The following is a 23,932-nucleotide window of genomic DNA, read 5'->3' on the forward strand; positions in this document are numbered from 1 at the left end:
TCATTTTTCATACAAGTTATTTTATTCATTAAGTAATGCCAATTTATTCCAATTCCCTACCATCGCCTTTTAAGTTCTCCCTCCACGGTGATTCATTATTATTCATAAATTCTCCAAAGTATTTTTACTCCTCCCTCAAAGTACAACAAAATGTGGCTTCAGATTCTCCATCCCTGTATTCATATAAATTTTCTCTACTTGGTTCAATTTCTGCTTGATCCACGTGCAAACATTAAGCACAATAGGAGTTGCAAACTGAAAAAGTATGGTAAGTGAGTTACATTCTCAGTAAATCAGCAAACTTTAATGTAGCTTACAAATCGGCTACACTCTGGCCAGATACTTCTATAGCTGAAAATGTAAGGGCTATTATTTATTATACTATTATATTCTAATTATCTAAAGTTTAAACAAATCTGGTAATATTTGCTAAACAAATAGAGCTGAGGTCAAGGGTAAACGGCAAAAGTATCATTAACTAAGACAATATTTTTAACAGAAACTCCACATTGAAATCAGATCCAAGTGGGATTCTCTCTCCCCAACTCAATCCTTTCAGTTAAAGTCGGTTTCCACATATTACATATCTACTGCATATTATCCAGATCACAGAAAGTATCATCAAAATAACATTACAAATGCAAAATACCTGTTCGATTTCTTTAAACTCCCTGTGATGGACATCGCATCTTTTGACTCGTTATGAATTTCACTTTCTTCAGCACAGTCTACGTCTCCAGTATTGTCAAGTAGCACATCGGACGCTATGGGCTGTTGCTTCATTTTACTCTTTGTCATACCTCTTTGCCTCTCATCTGGATCGCTGTTCATCCAAAAAACTTTATATTTTCTTTTCACCTTTTTCTTTTCTACGGTATTTTGAGTTTCGAGATTATGGCTCATTTTTGGGGGGTGGAGGGGAGTGAGTGTTTTCAGCTTTAAGGTGGAAGAAGTGTGGTTGCATTTAGTGCCTCAACTCAACAAATTGAACGTTTTATGGAAGGATTATGAGCGAAAACTAAACACAATAATTCCGGTGTTCAAATTTAACTACACCCTTCCTGTAAATCACCAAACAAAACGAAGCACAGGTCATTGCAACCAAATGTCTAATATGAATTCATAGCCTGTTGTGTTTATCATGTGACAGATTAATTTCATTACTCAATTTTTTTTAAAAGCACGCACCTCATAAGTCATCAGATGTATAACTAAATATTTGCTTTGAAAGTGCAAACAAGCTAAATAAGTTTGATGAAATAGCCATGATAATAATTAACTCCACAGTTCCTTGAATGGTTGAATTTTTCTTTACTTTTTTTAAGCTTTAACATTGATGTCCCAAATCATTGTTACTTACATTTAGTATTGCATTAAAATCTTAAACCAAGGCTTGGGGACTCCTGAGTGTGCATTGGAGTGTTGACAAAACAGCTTAATGAACATACTATAGAGTGGAGGGACTGTGTATTTGTGGGCGAATGCACATAGCATTGTCCCACAAACAGTTGTGAAATGAATTACTGGTTTTATTTGGTTCATTGGCTAGACCACTGGGAGAAACTCCCATCTCCTTTCGAATAGTCCAATGGGATGTTTAACATTCAACCTGAACATGCAAACGGAGCCTCAGTTGAACATCTCCTGCAAAGGACGACATCTCCAACACCCCATCGCTCTCCCAGCATTGATCTGCACTGGAGGGATCAGGGGAGAGACCGCATTTCAACAGTGCTACAATCTGAACCAAAGTAACTCCAGACAGTCTGTTTCCTCTTAATTATACAGCAGACATTGCAGTATCAAATATTTACCCTAAATGGCAGGTGGATGACATTAATTAATTACTTACTGTACATCGAGCCAAACAGCTTTATGAAATGAAAATCCAGCAGCAGGAAACGAGTGCTACATAACAAATATTTTGAGAATAATAAAAATGTCTAGCGTTGCAGAAAATGTCTTCAGTTAAAAAGTGATTTTAGATACCAAGAATCGCAACAGAAACAGAAGTCGCTGGGAACACTCAGCAGGTCAGGCAGCATCTATGGAGAAAGCAAAGTGAGTCAACGTTTCGTGTCCATGACCCTTCGTCAGTGACCCGTTGTGACGAAGGGTCGTAGACCCGAAATGTTGACTCACTTTCCTTTCTCCATAGTTGCTGTCTGATATGCTGAGTGCTCCCAGGGACTTCGGTTCATGTTTCAGCTTTCCTGTATCTGCAGCATTTTGCACCAAGAATCGCAAGTCGCATTACGAGCAGGATTTTTACTTGGTTTATCTAGATAGAATGCGTCGAAGATTACTTGACCCCAAAGAATTGTATCACAGCTAAGCCTGATCATGCTCTCACCTGTTGTCCACATGTGGACTTTCCAAAAGGATCACTGCAGAGTCATCAGGAGTGGGAGCTGGAAACCTAGACGACTTTCTTCTTTCTTTAGACCTGGATCACTAAAAGCAACGGCTGTAACCCAACTCCTATCCCAGTTTATATCAGCTAATTCACCAGACCAGGGATTAAAGCTACAAACTTCTGGTCTATATGGCTCATTGACTTATAGGCGGCAACTTCAATCACTAAGCCATTGGAGGTGTTCACCAGAAGAACTTTATTATTCTTATTTGAATCCCGTTGTTTTTCAAGAGAATACTGCTGATTCACACTTCTACTGCACCAGAGTTGCAAAAACTTTGATATGTTTTTGATTAACAGGCAAAGAACATTGACATGAGTTTTAAATAAGATGGAACGACTGCAAAGGATAAAAATTACGTCCTAGCAACATGAGCCCATGAAAACAAGATGTCAGAAGATAAAATGGCTGGTGATAACCTATAATAAATATAAAAGAGGACATAGCTACAGGATGTTCATAATAAAACCAATTCCGTCAACATAATAAACTGTCCAAAGGGAGATAGTACAGAACTGTTTTTGATTAACTAATTCTTCAGCATAAATCATGGTTTAGAAAACTATTGGGTGTACACTGTTGAGGGGATTATGAAAGCAGAGTAGTCTTGTTAATTTTGCATGGTACAAATTACTTGCTACCTTGTACCTCAGGGCAGTCGACTTCTAGATTTTCCTTTATAGTAAATGTTCTTAAGTGCATCGTTATGGTTATGACAACTCAGGAAAATAGTCTACCTAAGACAACATTTATTCTGTGAAGGGAGTTTTTCCTGGTGTCCTGACCAACAATCCCTCAGATAAAATTTGGTTAATTGGTTATTCACTTCATAGCTCTTTGTGGGACATTGCTGTGCGCAAATTGATAACATTATATACTTTTACTATAAAAATGATAACATTATTTATTCTGTTTTAATGTCGATCTATATATTTTGCCCACAAAATCCACAGTCACTACACTTTACAGTATATTCTGTGAAGCGCTTTGAGACGTCTCGAAGACGTGATTAGGTGCTGTATCAAATGCAACGATTATTATTATTACTATTATCTAAAGACTATCTCTAACATAGATGAGGTGCATTTCAAAGTCCTGTAGTTTTTTTTATATATGTGGACGCAGGCTGATGTGATAAATTCTGAGTGAGTTATGATCATGTTCCAGTTATATCGTACATCACAATTAACCATAGATCAGGCAAAGGTAATTAGGAAAAAAGTAATAAAACAGACTATGGACTCAATGGTGTGTTATATTCCTTTGTGGTTTGATTCAAATAACACCTGCTAATTAGGCTACAATATGTGTGATGTTAGTTTAGGATATTTAGACTTTAAACATTACATTAATGAGGAGGTTGTGTGATATCATTTCTGTGAAATATAAAGCAAATAGTTCTCATGAATAAGATTGTGTGTGGTACTACAAAATTTCTAATGCTTGCTTATACATGTGGAAGCAAAACGGTGTTACTCCGAGGTGGAAAAGGAAGCCTCATTTGTATATGCATGCACAGGACATGCACAGAGCGCCAATAAAAAGCAGAGAGCACCTGCTAATGTTGTCAAACATAATTAATGTCTTTGGAATTCTTAAGTTTAAAAGTTAGTTTGGGATCAGAGTTTTTGTATTCGAGTCAATTCTATTCCGAAACCACTATCACTCGACTGGAGGTGGTTTTAACAACGACACACAGAATCACTATAAATGGGAGTCATGCTGCATTTTCAGAATTTTTTGATTTGGAAACCTCATTGAACCATGCCAAGAGTGTAACAATGATTAGGGCTTAAAAGCAAGAACACCAAATATAGCTACAGTTAAACAATTTTTTTAATATAACTTATTAGGCAACATTACATACCTAAGGGAAAAATATTTCTACTTTGGTTCAATCTCATTATCTATAAAAAGTACCCCTAATGGTAACAGACTTTCACCCAATATTAGATTTATTTACATTTGAACACTGAAAGAGCCTACAGGTGAAATGAAAGTGTTTTGACAGTGATAATAGCAACATCTACTGTGTAAACCTGCTTCACAGTACAACTTGTGTGTGTTTGAAATGCTATTGTACCACCAGTAGACAACTCAGGGAGCGTTCTGGTTTGCTACCCCCCATCAAGGGTGCTATATAAATGCAAGTTGTTGTTGTTGTTGTTGCAGAAAAGCTATCATAGTTTCAATCACATCACTTAGTGATCTGATAAGTTTTTAGTGGTCGTACTCTTAAAACACACAAAGTATTATTTCTCCAATTCTTAAATACAGAATGCTTAAATACAGCATTAATTTTGAAGCCGGCTTTCTGCAGCCCTTATAAGAAACGGCAGAAATCCGACTTCAAAGTTAGGAATGAATCCAACAGTTTTTGACACTCTGAAATGCTACCTACACAAATAGAGTAGAATCTAAACACAAGTGGATTTGTTTTCCCCCAAAAGGCTATTCGGTTGATATCATTTTCTTGGATTTTAAAGGGTATGTGATAAAATTCTGCCAGGTAAAAACTGAAGCAATATAAAACTAACAACAAATTAGCCATCGGGCCCTGGAATGGGAATTGAAAGCTGAAACTTGTGATAAAAAGAAGATATACAGACTTGAGGTCAATGACCATTGAAGTTCCACAATGGTTTTCTGGACTCCTCGCTGGTTTTATTATGCTTACTACTGGAACCATGAGAAAACAAAGAACAGTAGTAAATTTTGTTTAAATTACTAATCAATGCTGGTGGACTGCTAAACACAAAACCTAACACAGCTTTATTTTTGCTCTCCTGCTTCACTTTACAGAGGGCTGATTTTACCTTCCATATTGACTGTTCTCTTCTGGTTATCTCTGGTCTGGCTATTTATCTTGGGAGAAATTGAAATCCCACAGATCACACATAAATGAGTGCGCGTGTGAGGGAAAAAAAAACCTGGGTACATTGTGAACATATTATTGCGTGCTTTTGGGGCACTGATTTTTTTTATATACAAAAAAAATCTTTTATTTTATTTTTTATATACAAAACAAATCTTCCCACCCAACCCTCCTCCTTCTCTCCTGCAAGTAAATAGCTCCTTTTTCCTTCCACTGAGCAACGGTTTCACAGGAACTGCTCACTTTCCCAGTCGCGTGTCCAAATAGTCTACAAATGCCTTAACAGTGAGTGCAGTGAGTGTTGGCAGGTTATTCACTCACAAGAGTGAATGGAGAAAATGCAGACACACCTTATATTCTTCTCCTCCAACATCCACATGCACAAGTGTAAGTAGGATTCTCCAGATAGAGATCAGGAAGTGATTAGCTTTCTCTTACCTAAGACAAAGGGCAAGGACACCAACTGTTGCCCTAACTGAATCATCCTAACTCAATATAAACCTGGATGTAAACCTTAATGTGTCCTATACTATTTGCTGACTGCAATAAAGTGTATGTGTGAAGGAAGGGAGATGGCAATGCTGGTGGGAGGGGAAAGGCTGCCAGGTTTCTGCCAAATGTTGGAAGGTGAGTTTGTGTGTGTGTGTGTGGATGATGGGTGCAAGACAGGATAAAGTCAGACTCAACTGTGATGACCTCCTGATTGAATAGCCTGGAGCCCTTACTGTCAAAGCTCATGCATGAATAATGGCCATCTGGGCAATTGAGCGCAATTGAGGGCTGTTGAAGGGAAATAAAAAGTCAGACATTCGGATGAAGAAATTAGATTTTGTTGGGGGGAAAGGAAACTGCGAAGGGTCAATTTTTAATAAAGTCACAAGCGAATGTTTTCATATTTTCTTACATTTTTAATGGATTTATCTCCAGCCCAGCAGTAAAATAATAAATATTGCTGTTCTGCTTGATCCCCTCTAGTCATATGAGCAATGAAAATAAAATGAAATAACTATTAACTTTCATACAGTTTACTTCAAAAGTGATTGACAGTTGTGAAGAGGATTATTAGAATACACTGAAAATGCAAAATTCGCTGATTAAAACTACTTTTTTTTACATTTAACCTTTTCAAAATGGACAATTACTGCCACATGATTTAGCTCACCAAATTGAAATCACAAAACCAACTCTTTCAAAGTTGCAATAGTTATACTCGACACGTGTGATAAAGAGGTCTAATTTCCTTAATATTAATTGTTAATCTTATAATATTGCAGACCATACCTATATTTTTCCTACTGCAAAAATCAACCCGTCCCTTAACCCTCAGATGAAGTTCAGCCAAACTTTCTGATTCACATTTCAAGACTTACAAATTCAACACCACACAAAGAACTATAAACTGACCCTCTTGGGATTTATATAAATCCAAGCAGACTGGTGACATGCAGCAAGGACACAATTTCGGCTTGTTCATGGCTTCGGGATCATGGAAATAATTAAACACCCTCATGTGGAGGCCTTTTTCATGCTCCGAGTACTGAAACCAGGTACTCGTTTTTATTTGATGTTCTCAAAGAGCTCTTGAGTTAGAACTACAGCTTAAAATCCATTGCATAGCCATTTGTTATCAAAATGATGAACACAAATATGTAAAAGGCACTCTGTTTAACAGGGGGAATTCAGCCAATCGTCAGGCTTTGTAGTCAAAAAAATATAGTCTAAAGGTCTAAACAAAAAAAGAAACGGTAAAATAAACGGCGATATTATTGGTCGGAAATTGAAACAATAATAAAAAACAAAACCAGGCATCGCTAGTTATTGGTAGTAATAATAATCATCCTTGCGTGTCTCAAACGCTTCACAGAATATATTGTAAAGTGAACTGACTGTATATTTTGTGGGCGAACCGAGAAGTTGGAAGGCACCTAGGGGAAACTTGTAAGAAATTTATCTATAACGTAGCACAGTGAAATTATTTATGGCAGAAGTGGAAATTAGTTTGCTTTAGGGAGAAACATTACTGCTCTGAGTATAATTCAAGAAATATCTTGTCTAAACATTGACTCACCCTCCTGTAGGCTTGAAGCCGGAAAGAATAGCAGCATCCAATACATTTTCACTTCCGAGATGAGCCTTTAATAAAAGATAAATAAGTAGAAAAGGTTACGTTGTGAAGTCTTAAATAATTCACAGTTTATAAAACCTACCTCTTCACATTGTACACTTTTTCGCACTTATAATACACGTGAAATATTTTATGTGTGATTGCTCTTGCAAAGGTTAATTTTCAACGCTAAATATCCTGTCCATATATAATGCATCATACGCTGAATACAGAACAATTAATGACAATTTCATGTAGATCTGAGGGTGAAATCCATGCGACACAAGTGGGACGTGAAATGGGTACATTCAACACAAAATACCACAATCAAAAATGCAACAAAATTCACATGATTCTTTATGAAAGGTGAAACAGCAATTTAGAACCTGTTTATCCAAAGAACTGTTATCTGTAAAAGAACCAGGGAGAGGAGGACATAATATGTTAGATAACCAATTTTCTAAAGTAAGGTACTTTGCTGTCCATTCATACAATAAATATAAGAAGCAGAATGAAGAAATACTTCATTTACAGTGGTTATGATGCTCAAGTGCTATGGAACAGAAACAAAATAAAAGAAAACTTAGAAACTAATAGAAATAAAAACATTTCCCCAAATTGTTAATTTTAGTCTTGGTGGAAAAAAATGACCTAGACGTCAAGAAATCCTTAAAGGACAACTTAAACAATTTCATGGTTAGTAAGTTACTAACGTGTTGAAACTGCTTAAGGTTGAAGACCTCAAACAATGATTTAGATACTCAGTCTTATTAATGCCACTACTAAATCATTGAAATTTCTTTCCGTTTGGAAAATGCACACTGTGAAGTAATGTTCAATTTAAGATTTCAACTGCTTTGGTGAATGGACTCAATCCACTCAATAAAATCTGTTCTCATGCTATTTGTCACCTTGATGCATCATCTTAGTTTGAATCTGATTCAGAGTATAGTTTGTATGGATATCCGCATGATGTCTTTACATCTACCATGAAGAAGCCTCAGTTTTAATCAGAATTAACAAATAATAATGATAATAATCCTTGCATTTGATATAGCGCCTTATCAACGTCTTAGAGATGTCTCAAAGCATTTCACAAGATACACCATAAAGTGAATTGATTGTATATTTTGTGGGCAAATCACGGTAACTAATTGCGCACAGCAGTGTCCCACAAACAGTTGTGGATTGAGTGACCAAATTATTATTTCTTAAAAAAAATGAAGGAATTATTATCCCCGTAAAAGCAATCCACCAATCGATTAACAATCGGGTTCCTACTTACTGCTAGGTAAACAAAGGCGTATGGAGTAAGGAAACTTGCCCAACTTTTTGTCCTGCCGGGAATCGAACCCAGGTCTCTCGCTTGTGAGGCGAGCGCTCTATGACTGAGCTACAGGACTCAACAAATGTACCAATTATTAAAACACAATTGCAAACCACATCATTTCATGGGTTTCATGCTGAGAATATGTAACAAATTGAATACTCGGCCAGGAAAGACATGGTGAATGGGAGACATTGTGAATGGGTGAGCACCCATTTACCCCTTCCCCCCAACTGAGCCTATGAAGGTCTTCAATCCACAAAGATGCTGCCCCTTCTTCTGGAAGATCCAGTCAAAAGTATGAGTTTTTATAGTTCAACTCCTATATAGGAGCTACTTTAGCTACTGACTTCAGGCTTCAAACTAATGTAAAACACCTCCCATCAGTTAAGAAAAAACTAAATAATTCCCTGAGCCATTAAATTATTTCAATGTATGCAGAAAGTTTGACAAATACATGCATTTATGGCGTACTCACAGTTATCCCTCATTATTGCTTCATTACAAATCAAGGTTTTACATATTTTCATTGCCAGCTTCCTTAGAAAGTGGTAGATTAAGTCACTTGTCACAAATTTGAGGACCGCAGGGCTGAAATTAGGATTTTATTTAATTCTGCTCCTGAATATGAAAAATGCACAATCACTCTTGAGGTTTTACAATTACTCAGAGCATAAAAATCTTCACAAGGCAATTTTGTTGGAATTTTTATTCCTGCAAATTGCTCTGCAGGGATGGAAATCTCTTTTTCTTTTAAAAATCCAGCCCTGTGCTACTTGGTTTATTTTATGCTACATTTATATCACACGGCTGGCAGTAAAGCATCACAATTTAACCAGTGACTTGACGTCTGACACGCAAGATTTAGTCAGTGCAAATCACTGGCCCCACTCCTGTTCGCACCTCGATGATTCAAACTAGGGTGATTCCCACAAGGTGAGGTCAGAGCTCGCGATTTGGACAACTTGATCCTCGAATGTTTACTACAGCAACGGCCCAAGAATGACCCCCCCAACCCAGGTCAGACACGTTTTACAGTCACTGAAGAGACGATCGCACATGCTTCTCTTCAGCAACATTAAACCACCCAAATCCAGGGTTTCAAACTTGGCTCCCAATGCAATGTCATACAGCACAGAAGTTCACCGGTATGAACACTGCGTAAGAGAATCCAGTCAGTAAGACTAAAATGTGCGCATTTCGACATTCTAGGCTTGGGATGCAACCATACTGTAAATGAAGGTCTTCACACAGAAGGTGGTGAAAATATGGAACTCGCTCTCAGAAGCAAATGATTAGGGCAGACATCAACAATACGGTTTAGAGAAACCTTGATGGGTACATGAGAGCGCAAGAAAACAAAATAGAAGGGGTAAGGGGGCCGAGGACGGGGTGGTAGGCGGAGGGGCTTAGGAAAGGGTCTTAGAATGGGTGGTGTGTAAATACCAGCACAAGCTGATGGGGTTGAATGATCTGTTTCGGTGCTGTAGATTCTATGCAATTCAAAGCACTCTGAGATGCTACCCCATGTGAAGAATGCTTTATAAAGCAAGTTGTTGGAATGTAGACACAGATTTTTGCACGATAAATCTCCATGAGGTTTTACCTCATAAATGTAGTGTTAATTATGCATTCTCAGAGAGGGCACTCTTATTTGGGATCAGTGTGTAGTTAACATATGATTCTAATTCAACATGGGGTTCTCTTCCTGTTTCAGATGACAACTTACTTGACTGAACCTTGGAAGATTTTTATTTGTTCTATTTAAACCATTCAGTTTACCAGCCAAGCTACTTTGATGTTATGTGCTTTGCTCTCTATTTCTGAAAGAGTGAACATTTAATCAATTTAAATGCAAAGTGAATGCGAAATCAATTTCCTGAGCATAACATGTCATTCCGCAAGTTCTTTTCACTTTTAAAAAAAATGGTTTCATCTAAAAAATACCCATTTGTTTAATAGTTCATGTAACATTATCATACTAACAAGATAATAAATTGCCAAATAATGCAGTACTTCAGAAAGAGTTATAAGGACCAGAACATTAAATGTATTGCGAAATATAGATGATGCTTTTTTGTACCAATTAATCAGCTGCGTAATTTAAATCTGAGCAAATTTCCTCACTTCCTTTCAACATTTTTGTGACTCAAATTCAAAAATAACAAAGGCAAAACACCAAGCAGATTGCCTCATTTCAATCAGTTTGAGAGTGACAAAACTAGTACCAAGGCAGCAATTTTAACCCAGCTATCCAAACAGTTCAGAGTATAAGAATTACAATGAGGCCTTCGGGGAGGATTTTTTAAAAATGTCTACTTCTTTTGGAGATAAGGTTTAAAATAAAGGGAAAAGCTTTCTTCATTCTCCTTGTGCTCCATCCCTGGCCTGAGAAGTGGTATGTCATCTGCTCCCAGGTCTCTGCCAATGCCACATTGGCTTTAGTTGTTGGCACGTGGACAAGAGCAAACAGGGATGAATCTACCTGCTTTGCTGTGCTTTGGGGAATTGCCTGACCTTCACTTAATAGTTCAGGTAGGAGGGTGATCATCTGAATTTGGCAGATTGTGAGCACAAACCCACATCCCACCATTCCACTCCACACATCGCTCACCAGAAGGACCTTCTTCATCCGAACTATCTCGGGATCTTGTGAATTGTATCGGACAAGATTTAGGAGCCCAAGCATAGTTTCGCTGGTTCCCCACGAAGGTAAACTTCTGAATAATTCTGAGATCTGCTCGCCAGAGGAATTTCTTATTCTTGGCCAGATTAACTGATTCCCATCACTAATGCGCTGTGTTAAGCCAATCAAACTGTCAACTGCGTCCCTGGAGTTAGGTGACAGAATGATAAGATCACTTCATTTATTTATAATGTAATTTATAAGGGCAACTTGAACCACATAATTACTTTAAATGTTCTGTGCCAATCACCGGTGCGTGCCAAGTTAGCCACAAGGGTATCAACCCTGTGCATCAACTATTTCTGATCTTGATACTTGATTAAATAAATAAAATATCCAACAAAGCTAATAGAATTCCAGAGCAGAGCACAGACGCGGTAACACATGGTGTCAAGGAATGACTAGAAACAGGCAGCTCACATGGCGAGCTCCTGATCTCAACCAAACAGTCAGTCAGTAGGTCACAAGGGAGAAACAACACTCCATAAGGAGATTGAATATAAAGCCATGTAAATCTATGCTGCTTTTGTTTATTTCCCAGGGTCAGCTCAAGAAGCCAAGTTATATCTGCCAGCTCTTGCCGTCTGAAAATATTGCTCAGGAATACAAAGAGGGAGAAAGCAAGCAAAACAGAATCAATTAAATATTAGTTGGCGACTTAAATCGGGTGGAAGGTTTGAATCTTGCAGTTGCTGAAGAAGATATTATCCAGATCGGGCAATCAGTCCACTGTCTTGTGTGTGGCTTGTGAAGGGCTTGCACACTTATGTTAATTATTATGGTGAAAACACACATACAAGTGGTTCCAGAGATAAACTACTTGCAGCTAAGCCTGCTCCATATGAATGTAGCCAGGTTAAGGTTCCAGCTAAGTGCATGGCAGAAATTAGTTTTTATCCCCAAAAAACTGTGAAAAGATTGACCCCAAATTTTATTTTTTAAAAAAAATATTCTGCGGGTGTCCCCCAGTCACAGTCAGAATACACTATGCTGTTAATCTGCGGTGGCCTAATTGCTCAAGAAACGTTGCATATACAAGGGTTGTGGTGCTTCTCAACCCTGTGGAAGGCAAGTGGCAAGATTGCAAATAAAAATTAAGCTTTGCAAAATTGCTGAGAGGCATTTCAACTTTAGGTACTGGTAATAGATGTTGACTACTCCATTTGCTTTGGAGGAACGCCAGAGAACAAGGTGCAAAAGAGACATGAGGCTGGGTGCTCAGACAAAGCAGCCGGTCTGTACTCCACAATGGGGCCAATTAAAGAGCTATTTATGTTGATGATCTTGAAAGCTTTTGAGGCTTTTGAGGAAGGATATTGCCATTGGAACTGTCCTGGTAAGTCATTTAAAAAAAAGCATGATAAAAGGTCATTTCAAGTCTTTCAAGTTTGTTCCTTCCACAGCCATACAAATCTACCCTCACCATCTCATCCACGATCCCAGCTTTGAGGAGAATGTATTCTAAAGGTACTAGAGTTTGGTTGCAAGTGTACAAGACAGCAGGATCGATAAGTGCAAAAGCAATCTGGACTCCCACTTTGATCATCATTCACTTGGAAGTACTCTCTCTCTCTCTGCTCCTCCTGATACTAAATGAATGTGCGCTGTGACCAGACAAAATGATGAGTATAACTCTCCAACAGGTTAGTTTTCTGCTAGAAATTGGAATTGCTGTTGTGAAAGAATAGTAACGTTTATTTGATTTCACTAGATTTATTTGATCTGAGTATTGCTCAAAGCGGCTCCTACCAAATTAGCCACGGTTATCAGTTCTGTCTGGTTTGATCCCATCAAGCCACAGCTCCTGTTATACTGAAGAAACTTATAAAATACTTTTGCTTCACTTAACCAGGCTTAAATGTTACTTAACAAACTCATCACTTATTAGTGGTTTGCAAGGCAATTAAGCTGATTGACATATTCCTGCCATCATACAAAATGGAATTGGGGGTGGGGGGGGGCAATATTGGAAACCTAAAATAAAGACTTGCACTCAGCTGCAATTATTTTCTACTTTTGTATGTGGCATTGCAAGGTTGATGTGCAGGTCCAGCTGAAGTACATAACAACACTCTGTCCTGCCTGAGATGATAATAGGATGCGTCTCAGTGAACTCAAAGCAGAGCACTCCACATACACCAGCTATGGACGGTCTCCTTAGTAAAATTTACACCATTATCAATCATTAATGTCCCACCGAGAAACAGCATGAGTTGTGAAATGTTGTACATTTTATACCTTGCAGATAAAATTGGTCCTTCATTTCATGATGACTTCTTGTGTATATTGCTGCGAGCACACCGGCCACAGTGTTTACCTACAAAATACACAGTCACTGCACTTTACAGTAAATCCTGTGAAGCGGTTTGAAACGTCCTCCTGATGTGAAAGCCGTTGTATAAAATACAATGATTATTATGTGCTACAGTAATATTCAGGAGAATTCTCTCTCATCCCCACCTTGCTATCTTAAACATACAGCTCAGTCATTCCCAAGTATCCAAACTCTAGTCATTCATTAAGACTGCTTCAATATTCCAAAGTCTCTAACCTGATTGAGTCTTTTCCATGCCCATGGCACACAATTTATCTCTCCTACTAGTATTTCACTGTCTAGTGTGTCTTTTGATACCATTAAGAGAGGAGCATTTATTTTTCTTTAAAATGACGGCAACAAAGGTACTGAAAACAATTGGTAACATAAAAATCATGACAATGAGGAATTAAGAACCATTTGGTTTTGATAGCTAAGATCTATCAATAGGCTCTGAATAGACTCTCCCCCTAAAAGATTGATTGTCAATAGACTCCCTTTATATAATATGTTACGTATATGTTAATTTAAAAGAAGCTGTTCTTCATTTAGCAGCTGAAGATGTACTCTTTGTTTGTACCAGGTTACAGAGCCAAATAAATTGTGTCAGTTGTTGAATTTTCTTTTCAAAGTAATATTATCTGGAGTTAGTATAGACCCATGGATTTGATACTTTAATCCAATCAAAGAGATTTGAAGTTAGCTGCCAGCAATATTCAGTGAGAGATGACCACTGTAAAATACGAAATAGCATTTGTAGAGCACCCGAAGAAGTCAAAACCTTTCAACATCAAATACGGTGACTGGCAACTTTCTGGTATCATTTGCACTAATCAACAACAACAGCAAATTACACTTGTATGGCACCCTTCACATTGGAAAGACATATATTATGTCCTGTTAAGTAATTTTTTTTGTACGTTAAAAAATCCCGTTAAGACAAATCAAAAGTAATTAGATTGCTTCAACTTTAAAAACTAATTCCTATGAGCGCTCAAGTAATTCACAATGGGCAACAGGTAGTGGAACATAGATTATCCATGACCGAGAAAGACTTTCAGAATCACCTCTGTTTTGTCAGGGTTTCAATCTGGGTACTCCAATGTTCCCAACCATGCATATTTTATTTAACCCAAGTTAAAGAGACTGAAATTTATAACCTAACACAAAGAACAGAAGATGCCTACAGGGTTCAGAAGAATGTAAAGGAGGAAATCATTCAGGGGGAAAGACATGATTCCATGAGCACTTTATGGTTTGAAATAGCTTTATACTGAAATAAAAGAACCAGAATTACAATAAGTAACTGCATTGAAGGTATCAGCCTTTGAATTCCCGTTCTTGGTAGCCACTCCATCACAGAGCAGAGGGAGCACTGCATAGTTGGAGTTGATGTCCTTCAGATGAAACCAAGGACCTTTACACTACACAGAAAGAAGGGAATGTCTTCCTTTTGCCAACAATCCTCCAGATAAAACTGATCATTCATTCATGTCTGTTTGTGGAGACTTTGCTGTATGCAAACTGGCTGCCGCATTTGCCAACGAATATGCAATCACTATACCTTAGAGTAAACTTTATAAAGCTGCTTTGAGACTTTTCAATGAGGCATTTTATCATAAGGCACTTTATCAGATGCAAGAATTATTATTATTATATATTGTATATTAAAAGAATTCTCTTAAATCTAACAACAAACTCCCCCAAAGCCTCGGCAGATTGTTAGAACAGCTCTATATTAATATGAATAACAGTCAAAGAAATATTTCAATGATGTAAGTACACTAACAAATTGCGTTTATATAGCCGTTTCACATTTGGAAGCCAGAATATAGAGCCAGAAGGAATGCAAAGGAGAAGAAGAAACACTGAGTGGAAATACTGTATTATGGAGGGACTGAATATGGCAGAGATAGAAAAAAATGTAGATCAGTCTTTTGAGACGAAAGGCTACTGCAGTAGCTCAGCAAGTTTACCCAGCTTATCCAGCTGAGCCATGTAGACTGTAGAGGTTGGATGTTCAAGCCTTCGTATGTGGTGAATTAACCAAGAAACACAAAGTGCTCTACAATTAGCCTTAGCAGGGAGGGGAACATTAGCTGGGGTGCTTTCTCGTGATTGATATGCTGCTGGAGGTGGGTGCACATGCAAAGCCCGAGTGGCAACAGGAATAGACTCAGATGTCATGCCCCCTTGTGGCCAACGAATATTAATGCTAATTAAAATCTACTGTCCTCCTGTTACATACATAGCTCCCTTCATGTCGGATAATGTCTCAGAGCGCTTCACAGGGATGCTGACGGACATCCAGCAAGGGAGATGGGAGTGGGGGGGGGGGCAAAGTTTCCCTGGGAGGAGTTGAAGAGATATATTCTTCAGGCAGGATTTCAAGATAGATAGAGGTGAGACACAAGGGAGATAATTTCTGAGTGTGTAATAGCTACCAACTTATGATCAGCCCTGACATAATATCATCGTTTTACCCTCAAGCGATCGCGGCAGGAATCTGAGTTGCTCCCATACAATGTCCAGTTGAGTAGAAACCAAACTAGTTTAACAGGCTGAACAGATTCTCATTTCAACAAGCAAGTATTTTGAAACCTGTCATTAGTGACTGTAGATAAAAAGGTTTGTTGCAGGTATGTTGCCTATGTCTTGTATCATCAGTTATCAGCACCAATAGGAGCAAGCACTGTGGAACAGGCAGAGAGTGGCTGGCAATGGATGAGTGCTTCCATTTCCCAAACTGCTGGAGTTTAAGTTCACGTTTGTATTTTCATGTCATGATTAGACTCAACACCTAACAACAAAACAATAAACTTCCAACAACCAAAGAGAGAGTCCGACACTGATGGAAGATTACTTCCAAGTGTATCAGTTTTTTAATATATATTTAACTAAGTGAAAAAAATCATTTTCATTGGGGTTGAAAAAAGGCAGTGGAGTCTCCGTGCTTTGTCATGTGGGAAAGTTCCTTATGTCATGACATCAGCTGCAGGGAAAACCTCCTTGCAAAGCTCTTTGTCTGAACCAAAGAACATCTTGTAGCTGAAATGCTTTTACAACCCCAATACAATAGAATATTTTACTTAGCAAATGGACCAAAGACTGGAGATCCTTGAAATCCTTTGTATGGTTGCTTAGCTCAGATAGTGCTAGCAATACTTAATCATCTCCATTGCTGTGAATGTGCCTGGATTGTTGTCGAATAATATTTGACTGCACTTGAACTAGTTTGATGGTCACGTTGATCTTGGCGGTCGTGTATGTAAATTCAAAATGGCATCACGACAATACAAGAAATCATAGCTATCAAGGTTGTCTGTTTAAACTAAAGAAATGCCGCACTGATACTGCTTTGAGCAATTTGATGCAGAATTTGAAATTTCCTCTGTGAAGCATTCTGCTAATGCTGGGTTTTGCCTACAAACTATACAGTCAATTCACTTTACAGTATATTCTGCGAAGCGCTTTGAGACGTCTCAAAGATGTGATAAGGCGCTATATGTCAAGTGCAATGAACATTATTATTACATTAAGAGCGATCGACTTTTAACCGATTTACATTTCAACCGATGGGATCGATTTCATTGTGAAACTATCACTTGCTCCAACATATTGGATTTAAACATCATTTCCATCTGTAAGAAGTTTACACACCAGCCCTAATTCAGCCAGTGGTTTGGGGGCAATACATGAAAGGGAGAAGTGGGTAAACTCCATAACACTGGGTATCCTCTGAGTCTCTCCAGAAAGTGAACCAATTTAACCTTGGGTCTATATTAAACACACTCAGGATAGATTGGTATGGGGATGGTAAGATCAAGGCTGGACGAGACTTAATAAAGTTCAATAGCTAGTTTCTGCAGTACACTAATATAAATATTGGATTTTCGTGAACTATAGCTTTGATGCTAATGTCAAAGTATTCTCTCTCTTTAATGTACCATGATGAAACCTTGAAACCTTGAAATGATAAAAGGCAATCTGTCTATCAAGCTCATTCTTTTCACAGATCATGTACAAGATACCCTAGCTTATCGATTAATCACCTAAGGGCAAGATCCCCCATCACCAAAGATAAGCAAAGACGATTTATTTATTTCCAAATCTCTATCATTCAACCACAACCTGCTTTCCTACCAAAATTATCTCAAACTCCCCCCGCAACCCATCCCCTATCCCAAGAGCACAACCACCATTAGGTTTGTGGAGGATTTGATCATCTCAATAAATAAGTAACTTTATAACCTCCAATTAGACTCCAAAACACATTTATCTCATTTGTCTTGAAGGTTTTCGCACAGCATCAATTATATTTGCTGAGAAAACTGCTCTATACAGCCAAAGTCTTTGGGGGGAAAAGTGTTTCTTCTAATCTTGTCTCAAGAGGCTTGTTATTTTCCAACTCATGACCCCAAGCTTTGTGCTCACAGTCCAAGTCAAACGATATTTGCATTATCTATATTTCCGAGCATTCTAGAGGCCTACATCATGGCCTTAATCAATCTACTTCTATGCACTGAAAATAAGTCCAGCTCTATGCCTAGCTTCATAACTTACAAGCCCAAGTATGACCCTTATTATAATAATTTCAACCTTTGGAACAGTCCGTCCGACTCGCCCCATCCCTTGCCTCCTTCAGGACCATCTCAAAACCATCCTCTTCGACCATGGTTTCGATCACCCCAGCCCTCCACCGTCCCCAATCCCAACTCCCAGCACGGGTCCGAAACACTGACAGTCCAGTGCCTTGGGATATCCTCCTGACGTAAAAGGCGCTATACAAATGTAATTTTATTGTTGTTGTTGTAGTAATATCCTACTATGTATATAAATAATGTACATTGAAAGTTATTTTTGATTCTTCCAGCTACGATAATGATGACAGCTTTGCTGCTCAGGTAACAGACACAAATATAACTGCAGCTATCAACAAGAATGTGCGAATAACTCACTGCGGTAAATAACAAAAGAAAGGATAACCCTTGGAAAATAAGCACTACATGTAAGACATTTATATAATTTGGTAAACTCCTGATACTTCAACCCTGGGATAAGTTGTCACTCCCACTTGAGCCCTCAAGCTGACAATATCCTAGCCGCATTTATTTATGTATTTATACATATGCCTAACTCGCCACTCTGGATAACTCTTTACTTTGAGTCCTTTTGCCTTTGAGTGATGAGCTATCAGCCGTTTACTGTAAGCTGCAGCATAAAATTCATGAAAATAAAAACAAAAATGGAATTGGAGCTGCGCAAAACATTATGTCCTCAGCAAAGTAGTTCATCACTGACCTACTGCAATGCTGCTGTGGTGATTTGCCACAATAAATGCCCCATAAATCAGAGGGAAGAACGAGGCTAAAGCTCTGCTCATGACCTCACTCGGTTAATGTTCAGAAACTAACACCTGACTTTGGAGCTGAGCTGCACATGCAAAGATCTCCAAACCTGTGTGCTCTTTTTCAACAGAATCCAGAGCAAGAAGCATAAATCAGGCCTCCTGCTCCACATTGCTCTATAATAATTTCACCCACAGTCAATTCCTTTACAGTATATTCTGTGAAGAGCTTTGAGACGTTTCAATAATGTGACAAGGCGCTATGCCAAATGCAAGGATTATTATTATTAATAAGACATCAGTTGCTACATAAATTAGTCTGACTTGTTACCTGGCCTACATACAGTACTTTCAGCAATAATTAATATTTTCTTTAAAAGAACCATCTAAAGGTAGAAACAGTCAAGGTGACAATTATCATGTTCGTCTTGAAGAAGGACAATCCCTATTCTGTATAATTTTCTAAACCTCAGCATCAGATCTACTCTAGAGAAGAAAGCGTGCAGGATAAAAAAAATCCTGCACTGCGATTTTTGAATTTAAAAGCACAATAAAGCGATACAATTACAACAGTCAACAAACATTTTGGCCATCTAAGATTCTTTCTGGCTGTATTTCTGTTAAATGTCAAAGCTATAGTCAAAACAAATTTCCTATTTTTCTCCCCCATATTTTTCTAATTTCCCGTGACATACGCAAAATCTCATCAACAGGGTGAATCTGCTTTTAGGACTCTTTCTCTGAACTAACCAGAAAGAGAGGCACAAGATGAATCCAGAAATTATTCTATTGTAACCATCTCCCATGTTATTTCCATTAACGGATGTCATTAAGAGCAAGAACTATACACAGTAAACTGGCGCCACATCATTCAACTTAACTTCAAAAAAACTGGATCTAACAATATTCCTGTATTACTAGTACCTCCAGTTAGTATCCTCTCTTCCACTTGTTGTTTATATGCTCTGAAAGCAGCTTGTTTGAATGTAGGCCGCATTTTAACTTTCTTTGGAGCTTCAGAACGTTCCTCTACAGCTTGATTTTCATCGGGTTGTTCCTCTTCACCTACAACTTCAGATGTAGGCTCAATGATATCTTCAGGCTCGATAATATCTTCGGGTTCCATCATGTCTTCAGGCTCTATCATGTCTTCAGGATCCATCATGTATGCAGGCTCTATTATGTATTCAGCCTCTATCATGTATTCAGGCTCTATCATATCTTCGGATTCTATCATGTCTTCCAACCCCAACACGTCTTTGGGCCCCAACACTTCTTCGTGCTCGAAGTCTTCAATGATGCTGTTATCATAAGGCATCTCGTAACAACCCTCATCTAACATTGGAACACTCAATTCGTCTGAAGGCTCATATGATGGTGACAGTTCTTCACTTTCTTTAGGAAACGTTTTATTTTCCAGTTTCGCAAGCACTTGCTCCATTACCTCGACATAGTCGGTTTCATTCTCCCCGGCGTGTTCACTGCTCTCGTCTTCTTCAGCTCTGTAATAGTAAGGCTCGTAATACGCATCGGAATCAAGAGTGGTACAGGATGCGTCTGCTGTGGATTGAGACAATGTCCTGAAGCGACCTGTTGATGATTCTCCTTCTTCGTATCCACTCAGACTTTGGGTGCTTCTGGAGTCCATTTTGTTCCAGACAACCTCTAAGGCAGATTTAGCTCGCTGAAGGGTCGATCCAAATTTTTCAAAGCTGAAACCGGTGTCTGACAGATCAATACTCAGCCGACTGTGCCAGGTTTTGGGAGGCGTCACCATTGGTTCACTCTCACCTTGCAGCTCACTCTGACTCCGACATCTTAGAGAAGATCTGTTTTGATAGTGATCGTTGGAATACGACTCGTGGTAGGAGTCATACGTGCTGTCCCACTGAGCTTGGGATTTGCCATCAAAGTCCTGACATGCTGAAGGATCACCATCGAGTGTCGTCTCGTATTTTTCCTCTTCATAGTCCAGACCTACAGCCTGATAACATTCATCGAAATCGGTTGTGTAGTTCGAGAGGTTTTGGTCACTTGGGCTATTTCCTTCAGAAACAAAGACATGTTGCGAAGTATCCAAACCGGAGTCCAAACCTTGTTGTAATGGCTGCCATTCTTTCCACGGTGAGAGATCACCTTGCAAAGACAACTGGGAGTCGCTGTAGTGACTTTGGTCCCCTGACACACAGAGTATCCCATTACTCACCCCACTATCGCCAGTTTCAGTGTTCTCCACCTCGTTTTGTTCCACGTAATGTTGATCCTCATAATCGTACTGCTGATTATCTGCATCGCTAACCCACCCAGACGCCGTCTCTTCCTTTCCTCTTGACCAAATATCTTTCTCTGACGTTGACATGACCGAGGAGCCATCAGCCCTCGCGAAGTATTGATTGTCTGAAAATTCTTCAGAGTACGATATTGACTGGCAGAGTTTGGAAAAATCAGACTCTGAACGGCTGAGTTTCGGCGTTGAGTAATCCCCTTGTAGGGTCCAGGAGGGTGTAGCTTCAGTGTAATAAGGTTCTATCTGTTTCTGAGACTGTTCAAAAGCTGAGGAGTGAAAGTTGTCATCCGGACACAGTTGTGTTGAGTTAGAGTATGAACTACATACCACAGTCCGGTCAATGTTCACAAGATTGTGAGATTCTGCACCTTTCTTTGTGGAGATGGACAGTTTTTCAAAAAACGTTTTGGAACTAATTTCAAAACTGTGGCTATTAAAGTCTTCCTCTACCTCCTTATCGCTAGAATCTGGTGATCCCCACTGATTCCTTCTGAACTCCTCTTCGGCAGTTGTAGATTTCATATTCATACTTTCGTATGTCTGAGATTTGGGGGGAAGTGAATACTCTTTTCTATTGTGGAGGTCGTTAAAGATTTCTGTAGAGATTCCAATGCCAGAACCTTTCAGTTTATAACACTTTTTGAGAATTAAATCTCTATTCTGCGGACTGTCAAAATATACAAGAATAGGACGGGGCTTAGCATTGGCACAGTCTCTCAGTTGCCCTAATCTGTGAACAAGTTCCAGTCTAACAGTTTTTCGAGCATCTGTAAGCCCTAACTTTTCTTCTACGATTCCATAAATTACGTTTTCCGTATTCTCATGGAATTCCTCAGGAACGTTCATGAATCGTAGGCTCACTTTGCTTCCTTGATAGCTAATTTGTCTAATGTAGTCATGTATATCTCGGGTTTCCCTTCTGGACTGAACAAATCCCGAGCGCAGTTGCTCAATCTCACTTTGAACCACTTCCACACTGCTGGAGATTTCATCGATCGACTGTTTAAGAGAATTAACATGCCCTCGTAGTTCAGACAGCTCAGTTTCTATTTGACTTATTCCTTGGAGTTCTTTAAAGATCATTTCCATGACATCATGGGTTTGACTGATGCAGCCAGTGGAACTGAACGAAGGCTCCATTGTGCTCTTTTGTTGCACTCGACCTGTTCTGTCCAGAGACTTGCTCCTAAAACCAAGGGTTTTCTTCCAGCTGCTCATTTCCGTCTCCGAGGAGATGCATTCTTGACTTTTTTTCCACTTTCGAAGTTTGCGCAGTGCACCCAGTCTCAGCAAAGTACGTTCCCCATCTGAGCTACCATCAGACGGAGCCAGGCTACTGACGCTCTTCCTGTTCCTCCTCACTGGCATCGTCCGGGATCGACGCTCCTTCCCTTTATGCAAAATGCTTACTTCGTTCAATGATTCAGAGGTGCCGCTATCAACAGACCATACCTCTGGGCATAAGCCGTCATTATTGGATGAAATCACACTCTTCTGCAGTCCATTAGCTATCGCCACCCTGTAACTCAACGTGGGAGAAAGCGAGTACTCGGTCTTCCCTTCCTCTTCCTCAACAGATAGATTGCGGGCAGATTGGCATTTTGCTATTCTCTTGACTGTGCTTTTTAGATTTGTTGAAAATTTCTGATTCCGAACTGGATTGGCCTGCTGTGTATGCTTTGGTGCCTTTTTGTCTAGGTTGCTCTCTTTCTTTCTCGTTGTGTTTGCTTGTTTCTTAGCAAACATTCCTTTGTAAAGTTTTAAGATGTAGGACTCGAGGAGATTTTTCAAAAGGGAAGAAACCATGGGGGGAAGAAATAGGTATCACCAATTCCTAGCAAATACCAGCGTTAAGTTTGACCATGAGAACTGCAAGCATTTAAACATGAGCATCTTTTTTTTCAGCCTTAAAATAAAAGCAATAAGCTGCATGCGTCCTGTAAGTTAGCAAGCAGGTAGCAGCTGTAAGCTGTGGTACGCAGACAATTGCCAGAAAGCAGTCAGCCTGTATTTGCATCAGACAGCAGTTATAAGTCCTGGGGGAACACCAACAGCATTGAACTGGCTGGATATTCCATGTCTGCCTGCGTTGTTACAGAAGAAGAAAAAAGTAATTAGTATGGAACCACTTATAATTCTAAACATTTTTGTTTCTGTGCTAAAAGTCAACAGCCATAGTGACAAATGCATTCAGTGGCAAATGTATACATCAAGAAATACATAGCAAGACTCTCGTAAGTCAACCAGATAAAAATGTTCTAGTTGCATTTCACAACTAAGGAAATGTAACCCTGTAGCACACGTTTGCCAAAGTCCTGCGTTTTCAAAAGGTTTGCGCAAAATTAAAGTCATCTACAAGTCCACTTATTGCTATTGCGACTTTGAACAAAGCTTTTTTAAGTTCATGATATTACATTGCTTAAAAATAAACTCTCTGGGACCCAATATTCGATATCTCTGCGGATATATAGACTTCTAGTAATTTAATTCAGACACGATGCTAAAAATGATTTACAAAAGAAGAATTTTTTGTTCAATTTGGACAGAAGGAACTTCTTGAAATTATTGAAACGAC

The 23,932-nt window shown here is 38.8% G+C and overlaps 1 protein-coding gene across 1 annotated transcript in view; it reads right to left on the reverse strand.

Annotated features, from left to right (window-relative positions):
• LOC103189394 (protein unc-13 homolog C) overlaps positions 1 to 23,216 on the reverse strand; it is a 94,134-nt gene extending 70,918 nt beyond the window's left edge. Inside the window, exons 1-6 of the mRNA XM_007909769.2 lie at positions 19,995 to 23,216; positions 18,865 to 18,934; positions 11,338 to 11,554; positions 7,361 to 7,425; positions 2,535 to 2,672; positions 2,354 to 2,446 (exon numbers count right to left, since the gene is read on the reverse strand). Coding sequence (XP_007907960.1) covers positions 2,354 to 2,446; positions 2,535 to 2,672; positions 7,361 to 7,425; positions 11,338 to 11,554; positions 18,865 to 18,934; positions 19,995 to 23,163 — 3,752 coding nt within the window. The 5' untranslated portion in view covers positions 23,164 to 23,216. The remainder of the gene's footprint in view (positions 1 to 2,353; positions 2,447 to 2,534; positions 2,673 to 7,360; positions 7,426 to 11,337; positions 11,555 to 18,864; positions 18,935 to 19,994) is intronic.
• Positions 23,217 to 23,932: the final 716 nt, after the last annotated feature.

The sequence above is a fragment of the Callorhinchus milii genome, unplaced genomic scaffold (genome assembly GCF_018977255.1).
Source record: "Callorhinchus milii isolate IMCB2004 unplaced genomic scaffold, IMCB_Cmil_1.0 Scaffold26, whole genome shotgun sequence".
Lineage (NCBI taxonomy): Eukaryota > Metazoa > Chordata > Chondrichthyes > Chimaeriformes > Callorhinchidae > Callorhinchus > Callorhinchus milii.